The sequence below is a fragment of the Lynx canadensis genome, chromosome C1 (assembly GCF_007474595.2).
Source record: "Lynx canadensis isolate LIC74 chromosome C1, mLynCan4.pri.v2, whole genome shotgun sequence".
NCBI classification, from domain to species: Eukaryota; Metazoa; Chordata; class Mammalia; order Carnivora; family Felidae; genus Lynx; species Lynx canadensis.
The window spans coordinates 106,367,783-106,381,826 of NC_044310.1; the positions used below are offsets into that span (position 1 = coordinate 106,367,783).

Below are 14,044 nucleotides of genomic sequence, written 5' to 3' on the forward strand. Positions count from 1 at the left end.
TTTTAGAATCTCAGTGAATATGTATCAGAGTGCTTAGGAAAGATTTTAGGGAAGAGGTGGGACTCAGCCTGGGTCTTCTAAACTGAGTAGAAATGGTCCAGGTAGACAGGGAGTTAGGTATTCCAAACAGATAAAATTATGCCAATAAGGTTTTGAACGAAGGACAATCATAAGATATCCTGATGACAACTTAGAGTAGTCTGTTTTTTTTTTTAAGATTTATTTTTTTGGGAGAGAGAGTGTAGAGTGGGGAAGGGGCATAGAGAGAGGGGGGCAGAAGATCCAAAGCAGGCTCTGTGCTGACAGCAGCCAGCTCTATGTGAGACTTGAACTCCTGAGCTGTGAGGCCATGACCTGAGCCCAAGTTGGATGCTCAACGACTGAGCCACCCAGGTGCCCCTAGGCTAGTCTGCTTTTAACAACATAGTAGGTTCAAGGGATATTGAGGGGGCCAGAGTTAAAAGGTATATTATCTCTAGAATGTGGAGGGCCTTACATTCCAAACTGAAGATCTTAAACTTTATCTTGCAGAAAATGCCACACCCATTTTTAGCGGAGTGATGACAAATAGAAATCAAAGTTTTAAAAGTTTTTGTAATTTGAATATTTGCCATAGATGTCCTGAGGGCTCAGAAAATAACCTACTCAGAAATCTATGTTTTGCATTAATTTCAGGTTATTGCATGTGACTGTCAGCTCTTTAACAAGGGAAACGTGCTTATTACATATTACATAGATCATAATCTTCAGTGGCTTATATTACCAGTACACTTGCTCAACAGACTAATTACTATGACTGAATGAAAATAGTAGCAATATGTAATTAGTGCAGAAGATCAAGCAGAGATGGGTTCATACTTAAATAATGGCCACTGACTTTTACTTTGAGTGAAACCAAGTTTCAGGACTTCGTTTTCTCCTCTGAAACATATGGGAGTAATTAAATGTATATGTGCGGTTCTAGGATCATAGAAAGTGGGGTAGGCTTAGGGTCTTCTCCCTCAGTGAATAAACCTGGGATGAAAGGAAAGCACTTTTGAGAGGAACAGGGATGATAGAGGGAAGGAAGTTCAGATCTGATTGTCTAGAAAGGAAAGATCTTTGAAGCTGGAACTAGGCTCTGATGATCACCATCAGTTCTTTTTCCTGCTTTCTCTTAGCTCAAAGTAGAGGCTGGGGTGAGACATTATTTGCGTTGCTTTTAGACTTTTAGTCGAACAAAGTGAACGTTAGAATTAAAGTAATTTTTTTTCAGTCCTACGAATAACCTTGGTGATGGATATTTCAACCTAATAGTTTGAAACATGAAATAAGGCCCAGAAAGCTTAAGTGGCTTGCACAAGGACACATAGACAGTTAAATGAAGGAACAGGTGAGAAGGACTATTTCGCTACTGTATGCACATTGCCTTAGAAAGCCTTGCACATAGCAAGAACTCAATATTTGCTGAATGAACGAATGAACCTGATTCCTTGTAGCATTGTTTCCACTGCACCATAGCAACTATGGCAGATTTAATAAAATAGTGCCTTTGAGGGGTGCGTAGGTGGCTCAGTTGGTTGAGTGTTCAACTCTTGGTTTTGGCTCAGGTCATGATCCCAGGGTCACGGGATTCAGCCCTGTATTGGGCTCTGTGCTGGGCATGCAACGTGATTGAGATTCTCTCTCTCCCTCTCTCTCTGCTTCTCCCCCACTTGCACTCTCTCTAAAATAAAATTAAAAAACAAAACAAAACAAACCACAGTAGTGTCTTTAAGGAAACAGGATCTGCTTGTACAATGTCAAAGGATAAAGATCATTATAATTACAATACAGATATGTTACCCTAGCAATATAACCTCACCTTACATTGTGTTAGTTTGCTAGTGCTATCATAACAACATGCCCAGACTGGGTGGTTTAACCAACACAAATTTGTTTTCTTACAGTTCCGGACATTAGAAGTATAAGATGAAGGTGTTGGGAGGGTTCATTTCCTCTGAGAGCCATGAGGGAAGGATCTGTTCCAAGGATCTCTATCCTTGGCTTGTAGACAGCCATTTTCTTCCTGTGTTCTCAGATTATCTTCCCTCTGTGTTTGTGTCCAAATTTCCTCTTATAAGGACATCATTCATATCAGATTAGGGCCCACCTAATGACCTCATTTCAATTTAATTGCCTATTCAAATACTGTATATCCAAATACGATTACATTCTAACATGTTGAGGGTTAGGACTTCAACATATAAACCCATAGAGGGGACATAATTCAGCACATAACATGGAAATTAGCTTTTTCATCACAGAGCATATGTATTAAACTGTCAACCCCATTCCCCAGCAGCAGCTAAGGTAATGTTTTTGTTGTTGTTGTTCTTTTAAATGTTTTTATTTATTTTTGAGGGAGAGACAGGGCCTCAGCTGGGGAGGGGCAGAGAGAGAGAGGGACAAAGAATACAGAGCAGGTTCCAGGCTCTGAGCTGTCAGCACAGAGCCCAAGATGGGGCTTGAACTCATGAACTATGAGATCATGACCTAAGCTGAAGTCGGATGCCCAACTGACTTGAGCCACCCAGGCACCCCATCAGCCAAGGTAATGTTAATAGAGCTCCCAGTTTACAGTTAAGCAGCCAGTTGCCCAACAGCCTCAAGGTTCTGTCTATACATGTGCATTATCCAGGTGGAGTAGGAAGACTGGCTTGCCAGCAACTAAAAAAGGAGCCATAGGGCATGAACTGGCTGTTTTTTTTTTTTTAACTACATGTTATTATAACTGATGAAACAGTACTTTCTTCTTTGGAACCTCTTTCCTCATCTTGTAAAGTGCTACAAGAAGTCTGAAGGGATTTGATTGTTTTTATTATAGTTGAGCTCTTGCTTAGATGATGAGTGTATATTTCAGGAGTATCCTGGGGCTGACATTTATAAGGAGGCTCTGAGATGAGTGCCCATTGAGAGGATCCTGGGGAAAACCAGTAAGACTTTTCCAGGGTTTCTGTGAAGATCCTTAAAAAACATTTTTTTTAATGTTTATTTTTGAGAGAGAGAGGGAGAGAGAGAGAGAACAGGGAAGGGGCAGAGAGAGAGGGAGACACAAAATCCAAAGCAGACTCTAGTCTCTGAGCTGTTAGCACAGAGTCTGATGTGGGGCTTGAACCCATGAACTGTGAGATCATGACCAGAGCCAAAGTCTGACACCCAACTGATTGAGCCACCCAGGCACCCCTGTGAAGATCCTTAAATAAAGAAAAGCTTATACTTACCTTAAGGGGAAAACAGTTTTGCAGTTAGAAATCATTTGAAAGAGATGAAGTTTCAAGGTAGCGTCAGGGGATTCCCAGGTTCTATCCTTGGTGGGCATCTGCTATTTGTGTTAAAGTGAGAGAAAGGCTGGTGTTCCTTGCAGAAAATGTTACTTTACCAGAACAATTCTCAGGAGCTGCAGGCTTAGCTTTATTGTTTGTACCATTGATCAAAAATGTTAAGTGTCTATAACTTAGAACATCTTCTCATCCATGACCCTCACAATTAGAAATAGTTCTATCCTGGATCAGGGCCTTCTTGGACTTATTCCTAGTTACTAAGGTATGGATACTAAATATAGACTTCAGCAGGTGATACAGAGGTATTTGGATTATTAGATAACAATTTGATACCTTGGCCTGATTGGTATAAGCATCTTCTGACTAAGTCACCTCATGGATTATGTTGCTTAAATCAACAGGTCATCTACAATTTCTATAATACTGAGCTGGACTTTCAGGCCATTTGTTACTATTGGCTTATCAGACTTCAGAAACCAAGAAGCTGCTGTAGCCTTAGAAGGAAATATTAACAAACACTAGTCCATGACATTATACAAATAATAATGCCATGACCAGTGAGTCACTGCAAGAAAGGACACAGAAAGCTGTGGGGTCAAGAATAAAAGCCTTTGGAAAGAGAATTGTATAGCTTGGGGATGGAAATAACATAGGGTTCAACCTAATAGGGAAAAATGGTTGGGGAAAATAGTTTTTCTCCTCCCTTTTTCCTATTTAGACATGGATAATAGTAGCCAAATACTTCTTAGTGGGAACTTATATCGTTACAGACCAACAGATGTCATGATTTGATGCATAATCAAAACAGACGAAAATAATTGTTTGCCAAACATTTATTTTTTACACAGTCCAATCATTTCAACAAGAATGTCTCCAAGGTAGTATCAATAGGTCTCAAAGGATTGTGAGCTGATGGGTCTCATCTAAGGGCTTCTGGGAACTTGCCCTTCTGTTCACAAATTTTTCCCTTTCCTTCCCCGAAAATGCTTTGATCTCCTTTTGACTCTAGAGTGAAATAGATGTTTATAGGATCTTGAGCAGGTTCTCTCTCAGTTAAAATGAACAAAGGTAGGAATCTTCTCAAATTCATCAAAGATTGGGGGAAAAGAACTGAACACTACAGACTACAGTAGACAGTTTTAAATTTTGAGCTCTGGAGTTTTTTGGGAAATACCTTGCTTTTGGCTCAGGAGATTTTAAGTGCTTATCAAGTATGAAAAAAATCAAATTCAAATTCTAGGTTTTGAAGCTAAATCTTCAGATTTCTTCCAGTTAGGGGCTGATTTCACAGGGAATTTTTCTGTAGAAGTCACTCCCTCCTCCTCCCCTGCCCTTCGGTATTCAAGGCTTGTAAAAATTCAGCCCCCTTGCAGAATCTGTGTTAATTATGCCAAAAAATGAGAGTCTATTTGGAGGTAAATATTAGTGTAATTTAGGCTCAAGAAAAAAAATGCCAACTGGAACATAAAAAAAATCTAAACTCTCCATAAGATGAATCAACCATTAAAAAAAACAGACCCAATTCTTTTGAATCTTAAATCATTGTTATTCTTGTTATTCGAAAGCAATAAACGTTCCCGAAACAAAACTCCTTAAACAAATTAAATGATTTAGATTTTTAAAAATTGCACACCACATCTGCACCAAAGAACAAAGACACCCTGCAGTAAAGAACTACTTGAGGAAGAATAAAAGGCAAGAGTACAAGGTACATGAAATGAGTGTAGTTTAAGATTTTGGAAAAAAAAGATTTTGGAACATCAGAGAGTTCTCCCACAACCAGAAACATTTGAGTCATTTGGTATCCAGTGTTTCTTTTTCCTTTGCTGGAAGCTTTGGCAGGTGTCAGGATATTGGCAGCATCTCTTAAGGGCGGTACTGAGATCTCTGCTCTTGGATATATTCATAGAGAGGGCTGGAGCGCACCGGGACACTGGCAAACTGACTCTTGCCTGGCTCCAGAGTCTGCCGACGGCCCCTGTCTCCGTCTTCCCAGACTTGCCTGCAGTGCCTTCGTTCCTCCTCCCGCTGGCGGCGTCTTTGCTCTTCTTGCCGCAGTTCTTGTTCCTGACGGCGCCTCTTCTCCCTGGCAAACTGCTCCTCCACGCGGTACTGCTGGCCTCGCTCCTGCCGGCGCCTCAGCTCTTCCTGCTCTTCGCGTGGCAGTTGCTCTTCTTCCTCGAGGAACTGCCTGTCCTGCTCCTGTCGGTGTCTCTTTTCTTCTCTCTCCTGCTGGACGCTCTGCTCTTGCTCTTGTTCAGCACCCTTCAGTTGCTCCTCCTGAGAGAGGGTACCATCTAGTCCTCGGCGGCGGCGCAGCCTCTGTTCCCCCTCCCGGAACTTTCTGTCGCGTTCCTGGCGGCGCAAGTCTTCCTCCTCGAGGAACTTTCTGTCGCGCTCCTGGAGGCGCAGCTCTTCTTCCCTTTCCTGCAGGAGCTGTTCCTCCTCACGGAACTTTCTGTCGCGCTCCTGGCGACGCAGCTGTTCCCTTTCCTGCGGGAACGGTGCCTCTTCACGGAACTTTCTGTCGCGCTCCTGGCGACGCAGCAATTCCTCCTCGCGGAACTTTCTGTCGCGCTCTTGGCGGCGCAGCTGTTCTTCCCTTTCCTGCAGGAGCTGCTCTTCCTCACGGAACTTTCTGTCGCGCTCCTGGCGGCGCAGCTCTTCCTCCTCGCGGAACTTTCTGTCGCGCTCCTGGCGGCGCAGCTGTTCTTCCCTTTCCTGCAGGAGCTGTTCCTCCTCACGGAAGTTTCTGTCGCGCTCCTGGCGGCGCATCAATTCCTCCTCGCGGAACTTTCTGTCGCGCTCCTGGCGGCGCAGCTGTTCTTCCCTTTCCTGCAGGAGCTGTTCTTCCTCACGGAACTTTCTGTCGCGCTCCTGGCGGCGCAGCTCTTCCTCCTCGCGGAACTTTCTGTCGCGCTCCTGGCGGCGCAGCAACTCCTCCTCGCGGAACTTTCTGTCGCGCTCCTGGCGGCGCAGCTGTTCTTCCCTTTCCTGCAGGAGCTGTTCCTCCTCACGGAAGTTTCTGTCGCGCTCCTGGCGGCGCATCAATTCCTCCTCGCGGAACTTTCTGTCGCGCTCCTGGCGGCGCAGCTGTTCTTCCCTTTCCTGCAGGAGCTGTTCTTCCTCACGGAACTTTCTGTCGCTCTCCTGGCGGCGCAGCTCTTCCTCCTCGCGGAACTTTCTGTCGCGCTCCTGGCGACGCAGCTGTTCCCTTTCCTGCAGGAGCTGTTCCTCCTCACGGAACTTTCTGTCGCGCTCCTGGCGGCGCAGCTGTTCTTCCCTTTCCTGCAGGAGCTGTTCCTCCTCACGGAAGTTTCTGTCGCGTTCCTGGCGGCGCATCAATTCCTCCTCGCGGAACTTTCTGTCGCGCTCCTGGCGGCGCAGCTGTTCTTCCCTTTCCTGCAGGAGCTGTTCTTCCTCACGGAACTTTCTGTCGCTCTCCTGGCGGCGCAGCTCTTCCTCCTCGCGGAACTTTCTGTCGCGCTCCTGGCGACGCAGCTGTTCCCTTTCCTGCAGGAGCTGTTCCTCCTCACGGAACTTTCTGTCGCGCTCCTGGCGGCGCAGCTGTTCTTCCCTTTCCTGCAGGAGCTGTTCTTCCTCACGGAAGTTTCTGTCACGTTCCTGGCGGCGCATCAATTCCTCCTCGCGGAACTTTCTGTCGCGCTCCTGGCGGCGCAGCTGTTCTTCCCTTTCCTGCAGGAGCTGCTCTTCCTCACGGAACTTTCTGTCGCGCTCCTGGCGGCGCAGCTCTTCCTCCTCGCGGAACTTTCTGTCGCGCTCCTGGCGGCGCAGCAACTCCTCCTCGTGGAACTTTCTGTCGCGCTCCTGGCGGCGCAGCTGTTCTTCCCTTTCCTGCAGGAGCTGTTCCTCCTCACGGAAGTTTCTGTCGCGCTCCTGGCGACGCAGCTCTTCCTCTTCGCGGAACTTTCTGTCGCGCTCCTGGCGGCGCAGCTGTTCTTCCCTTTCCTGCAGGAGCTGTTCCTCCTCACGGAACTTTCTGTCGCGCTCCCGGCGGCGCAGCTGTTCTTCCCTTTCCTGCAGGAGCTGTTCCTCCTCACGGAACCTTCTGTCGCGCTCCTGGCGAAGCTGTTGCTCACGTTCCCGGCGGCGCTGCTGCTGTTCCTCCTCGCCGAACTTCCTGTCTCGCCTTTTGGCTTCCTTTTGCTCTTCTCGCTCCAGCAGTTCCTCAGCTGGGGATTGCATGTCGCGCTGCTGCCGGGTCCTCTCTTTCTCTCGCGCTCTCTCCTCATCCCGTTCATCCTGCAGGAGCCACCGATTCTGCCGGAATGGTCTGTCTCGAACCTGGGAATCTTCGAATTGCCTGATCCTTTCTTCGTTCACTTTGCGTTTGGAGTAAACCCTGTGATTACGAACTTCATTTTCTTTTTCTGGTTGCCACTGCCATTTCAGATCGCGGCTCTGATCCTCATCCTGGAATTGCCTCTTTCTGTCCAGGCGCTGCAGCTCTTCCTCTTCCAGATACTGCCTGCCGCGCTGCTGGCGCCTCCGATCTCTTAGCAGCTGCTCTTCCTCCCTCAGCGGCTCTTCCTCCCGATATTGTCTCTCCAGCTCCTGGCGCCTCCTCGTCTTGAGTTCCTCTCGCTGCAGCTGCTCTTCCTCCCTCAGCGGCTCTCGTTGAGTTGGCTTGGCGTAGACTGTGTGGCGGCGTCTCTGGCTTTCCTCTTCTGGTTGCCACCTCCATTTTTGGTCACGGCGCTGCTCCTCCCGGCGTAGCTTCCTCTCCTGATCCTCTTGGAGGCTCTGCTCCAATCGGAGCTGCTTCTCCTCCTCGAGGATCTGCTGCTCCCGCTCCCTCTCGAGTCGTTGGCGGCGCTGCTCTTCCTCCTCACGCAGCAGTTCCCCATCCTGCAGTTCCTCCGCCCTCAGCTGCCTCTCCTGCTGCTCCCGCAACTGGGGCCGGGCGGAGAACCTCTGGCGGCGCCTCTCGCTCTCTTCCTCCGCCTGCCACTGCCATTTGAAGTCTCGGCGCTGCTTTTCCTCCTCCTGCAGGCGTGCCTGCTCCTCTCGGAGCAGCCGCTGCTCGCGCTCCTCCCGGAGGGACCCGGACCGGCTTGGCCACTCGGCGTCCTCCTCCCGCAGTTGCCGCTCGAGCTCCAGGCGCTGCCTCTTCTCTTCGCGTTCCTGGCCTTGCCTCTGCTGCTCCTGCCTGCGGGGCCTGGAGTAGACCTTGCTCTGACGGGCGTCGGCCTCGCTTTCTAGCTGCCACTGCCACCTTGAGGTGCGGCTCTTGCCCCGCTCACGGGCCTCCACCTCCTCCTCAGCAGGCTGCTGCTCGTGCCTCAGCTCCTGCTCGCGCCTCTCCTCCTGCTCGCGCCTCTCCTCCTGCTCGCGCCTCAGCTCCTGCTCCAAGCGCGTCTCCTCTCGCCTCAGCCGGTGCTCGCGCCTCAGCTCCTGCTCCAAGCGCGGCTCCTCGAGCCTCTCCTCCTGCTCGCGCCTCAGCTCCTGCTCGCGCCTCAGCTCCTGCTCGCGCCTCAGCTCTCGCTCGCGCCTGAGCTCCTGCTCCAAGCGCGTCTCCTCTCGCCTCAGCCGCTGCTCGCGCCTCAGCTCCTGCTCCAAGCGCGGCTCCTCGCGCCTCAGCTCCTGCTCGCGCCTCTCCTCCTGCTCGCGCCTGAGCTCTTGCTCGCGCCTGAGCTCCTGCTCCACGCGGGGCTCCTCGCGCCTCAGCTCCTGCTCGCGCCTCTCCTCCTGCTCGTGCCTGAGCTCCTGCTCGCGCCTTTCCTCCTGCTCGCGTCTTTCCTCCTGCTCACGCCTCTCCTCCTGCTCGCGCCTGAGTTCCTGCTTCAAGCGCGTCTCCTCGCGCCTGAGCTCTTGCTCGCGCCTGAGCTCCTGCTCCAAGCGCGGCTCCTCGCGCCTCAGCCGCTGCTCGCGTCTCAGCTCCTGCTCGCGCCTCTCCTGCTCGCGCCTCAGCTCCTGTTCAAAGGGCAACTCCTCGCGCCTCAGGTCTTGCTCGCGTCTCTCCTGCTCCCGTCTCAGCTCCTGCTCACGCCTCTCCGGCTCGCGCCTCAGCTCCTGTTCAAAGAGCAACTCCTCGCGCCTCAGCTCTTGCTCGCGTCTCTCCTGCTCGCGCCTCAGCTCCTGCTCTAAGCGCGGCTCCTCACGCCTCAGCCTCTGCTCGCGTCTCAGCTCCTGCTCACGCCTCTTCTGTTCGCGCCTCAGCTCCTGTTCAAAGAGCAACTCCTCGCTCCTCAGCTCCTGCTCGCGTCTCTCCTGCTGCTCGCGCCTCTCTTGCTCGCGCCTTAGCTCCTGCTCTAAGCGCAACTCCCCGCGCCTAAGCTGCTGCTCGCGCCTCTCTATCTGTTCGCGTCTCTCCTGCTCCTCGCGCCTCAGCCTCTGCTCGCGCCTCAGTTCCTGCTCGCGTCTCTCCTGCTGCTCGCGCCTCAGCTCCTGCTCTAAGCGCGGCTCCCCGCGCCTCAGCTGCTGCTCGCGCCTTTCTGTCTGCTCGCGTCTGTCCTGCTTCTCGCGCCTCAGCTCCTGCTGCAACCGCGGCTCCTCCTGCTCCCGCTTCTGCCTTTGCAACTGCTCCTCTTCTTCCCGGAGCTCGCGCTGCTCCCGCCTCTCTTGCCTTTGCTTTCGGTCAGGAAATTCCTCAGGCTCCCGACCCTTGCGCCTCTTCAGCTGCTCTTCCTCCTCCAGGCGCTCTTCCGGTTGTCGCCTCTGCAGCCGCTGCTTGTCTTCCTCTGCGAGCTCCCTCTCCAGTTCCTGCCTTTTCTGCCTGTGTTCTTCCAGTTGTCTGTCCCGGGGCTCAAATCTCTGGTCTTCTTGCCTGGGATCTTGTAACGGGTTCTCCTTTCCCTCACACCTGACCCCCTTCTCATCCAGCCCGGAAACCTGGCTGAGAGCGTAATAACAAGCTTGAGCCACCTTGAAAACGAACAGGAGGAATTCATTGAAATCAACGAGCCCGTTACAGTCACGATCCAGAAGTTCCAGGATCAGATCTACTGTCTCAGGGTCATGTGGCCTCTATGAAAAAATGAAAACAAAAATTTTACAATGTACTATTTACAAATAGTAAACTTTAAGTCATACACACAATGAATATTTTGTGATATGCTGACACTCAGAAGACATTGAAAGCAACTGGAAAAACATCCAGTGTGTTTCAAGTCTTGTCGCTACGTAAAATGTGAACACTTCATTTTAAAGCATACATTTGTTGGAAATTTTTGTAACTTGTAATTTAATGCTGATCAAAAGAACTCAAGTTATTTTTAGCTGGGTGAATATGAACTCATCCTCAAGAGAGAAATAACAACGAAAAATTTTGAAGTTTTACAGCAGCCATTTATGTCTGAAATAGTACTCTTGATAGATTTTTATCCCATGTTTGTAAACAGAACAAAACGTTTATGTTAACACCATTTTACTAGAGAAGACACTGATTTTAATTATTAAACTTTGGAAGTAAATTTAAATTCCTTTCAAATTTAGTTTGATCTGACATCTTTGGTGATAATTTCCAATGTTCATTCACATTGACGTTGCCATCAAGTACATGAAATAAATACTTGTTAGCAACTTCTTTAAGTACTCAGACTACAATGCCTGTTAAGTGCCTTCAGACTCAGAGATGAAGACTGTAGTGTAGAGCTGTGATGGTATAAAATGGATACAAAGTCACCATTCTTTGCTGTGATCTCTCCTGAGAAGAAATTTTATAACTCTAAATCAATAGATTTCCTTTTCTTGTTATTTCTTACCCGAAGGACATCTCCAAATTCCCTTTCAAGGAGGTTCTTCAGGTCTTTCTTGCTTAGTGCTGCCCCATCACAATCATGTAAGGCATACTGATTGAAAATTTCAGTGATATCCAAGATGCTTTTCAGAAGTGGAGACATTTTTTCCCCTTCCTTCAAGTTCAAGTAAATCTAGAAGAATAAAGTAGGATTCAGAATTAAAACTCTGTTTCCCATCTCGGGGAGGTTTCATCCATGCTGTTTCAGTCAGAGCCCTAAATTTACAACAGTAATTTATTTTCTTTTCTTTTATTTCTTTCTTTTGATTTTGAGAGAGAGAGAGAGAGAGAGAGAGAGAGAGAGAACCGTAAGTGAGGGAGGGGCACAGAGAGAGGGAGAGAGAGAACCCCAAACAGGTTCCACAGTGTCAGCACAGAGCCCTACATGGGACTCGATCTCACCAACCTGAGATTATGACCAGAGCCAAAATCAAGAGTCAGATGCTTAAATGACTGAACCACCCAGGTGTCCTAACAGTAGTTATTTTCAACCTGGGCTTTCAAAGCATTTTATTTTTCAGTATTGTACTTAGAAAGGGGAAGACAGATCCTGAGAAATTTGAAGCTAGGGAATTATCTTCAGACTATTCTGTAGTCAGCTTTTGATCGTCTAGTCAATCTGGATTATCCATATCCTTTTCTTCTGTTTCTTCCTGCTCCCTAGCACATTTCAGATCAAATAGAATCTCTGAGTGTAGAATTTTAAATTTGATATGTTGCTATTCATAAGTATCTTCCTCTAAAGTTGAATAAAGAGAATAAATGAAAGCCAAAAGGTGAAGGAAGATTTGAGAGTATCTTAAGGTGGATATAAACCATGTGGCAGCAAAACATTAGGCGGTAACCAGAAAAATAAAAAGGGAATGTGGATTATTTTCCAACATATGTAGTACATATGAGATCTATGAGGATAATTCATAAGTCACTATTTCTAAGATTAAGCACCACTTCTTCCTAGGCAAAAGTGACATTGTAATATTCAGGTATAACAATGCAGAAAACAGAGTACATGTTATTTGTATTAACTCAGATATGTTGCAAATACTCAGTTATTGGCTAGCTTCTTTAATTATTTCTCAACTCCAATACTTCAGATGTCATAACTACATGAAGATGGCCCATATTGAGAAGAACCATAAAAAAGGAGTACTGAGGATTGGTGACTTCTTGAGATGGCAGTTTTTAGGAAGATGAACCCCATAAGAGTCACACATGAACCACTCTCCACCCCCTAATATGCAAACAAACTTATAGAATTCAGAGACTTGGGGGGGAGGGCACCTGGGTGGCTCAGTCGGTTGGGCATCTGACCTTGGCTCAGGTCATGATCTCGTGGTTCACGGGTTCAAGCCCTGTGTCAGGCTCTGTGCTGACAGCTCAGAGCCTGGAGCCTGCTTTGTGGATTCTGTTTCCCTCTCTCTCTGCCCCTGCCCAGCTCATACTCTGTCTGTCTGTCTCTCTCTCTCTCTCAAAAATAAATAAAACATTAAAAAAAAAAAGAATTCAGAGACTTGGGAGAAGAGCCATGTTTCCATTCAAGTGATGGCTCCAGCTATAAAATGGCATGGAGTTAGTGGGAGTTTGATATCCCTGTAAGATACTGATCCTTTCTGGTACATAGATCCTCCTGACCCCCACCCAGCATCTACTACAGCTGGAAAATGAATTGTACAGAAGAATATGACCCAATTGGCTGGGACTTACCCACTTCACCAAAGGAAGTTGAGCGCTCGCTGACACTGCTGGCAAGTGTACTGGGCAGCTGGGAGAGGGACCTTTTATAAGGGATTTAATTGTGCCCTGAAGAGCAACTTGCAAAGGAGACACCTACTCTGTGGGATGGCCTGATTCATTCCTAACCAAGCCCAGCTCCACCTCTGTCTCCACGAATGACTTGTTTATCTCACTATTTGCTCACGTAGCTATTTGACATGAGGTTCACAGACCGTGCCTCCTGACAGTTGAGGTGCTACTGATTCCACCTAACATGAATGGATAGAGAATTTGACAGAATCTGTAATTTTTTAAAGTGCTAAAATTTAAATAAAACAGTGAAATGAAGAAATTAATGTTTAGAATATTAGTTAATTATGACTTCATAAAAAAGTAGTAACCTGTAGGCATTTACTTTATAAAAGATATAAATTCTAGAATGGGGTTAAACAGAAACTTTAACATAAACTGGTGAGAACCAAATAATATAATTCTGCCTGAAGCAATTCTAGGATGATGAGACCGTGTAAAGAATTGGTTTTAGTTTTTTCTCTAAAAATGCAGGTGGGAAAAAGTTTGCATTTGTATTTTTGGGTTTTATGATGATTTCTGTACAGATTGGGATTGCCTCTTTGGTAAGCAATTTTGGCACGTTACAAATATGATTTCATTAATTGTTCATAAGAACATGAAATCTGTGGGGCGCTTGGGTGGCTCAGTCGGGTAAGTATCCATCATGATCTCATGGTTCATGGGTTCGAGCCCCAGTCAGCACAGAACCTGGAGCCTGCTTTGGATTCTGTGTCTCCTTCTCTCTCTACCCTTCCCCACTCGCACTCTGTCTCTCTCTCTCTCAAAAACATTAAAAAAAAAAAAGAGAATATGAAATCTGTGAAATTTCATTCTTAGGATATTACATCTAAGTGAAGTTTGCTCATTTCTTTTCTCATTAGCATATCGAAGCCCTTGGAGAAAAAGAGCTGGTGTAATGCATTATTGTAGATATAATCATCCTACTCAGCCTAAGTTACTAATGATTATGACACTTAAGCACTTGAGTCTGCTTCTCCTGGAAACACATTAAGGTAATCGGTCATTCTAGCCCATTATATCTGTCAGGCCTTTCTCAACCCTGGTGATCACTTGCAAATCTCAGCTCTGTTTTATTGTAAGGAACTGGATTTTTCCCTGCTTGTCAGTGACTTCCACCCTTACATTTCACACTTTATGAAACTTTGCTTCACAATAGGTTTATGGAGACTATTAAATG

The 14,044-nt window shown here is 47.4% G+C and overlaps 1 protein-coding gene across 1 annotated transcript; it reads right to left on the reverse strand.

The window, feature by feature from the left end:
* Positions 1-4,899: 4,899 nt before the first annotated feature.
* Positions 4,900-11,164, reverse strand: TCHH (trichohyalin). The gene is made up of 3 exons (XM_030326578.1): positions 11,027-11,164; positions 8,391-10,289; positions 4,900-8,327 (listed from the first exon to the last, which is right to left on the reverse strand). Exons 1-3 carry the CDS (start codon positions 11,162-11,164, stop codon positions 5,169-5,171), a joined length of 5,196 nt encoding a protein of 1,731 aa, XP_030182438.1. The 3' UTR covers positions 4,900-5,168.
* Between the last annotated feature and the right edge of the window lie 2,880 nt (positions 11,165-14,044).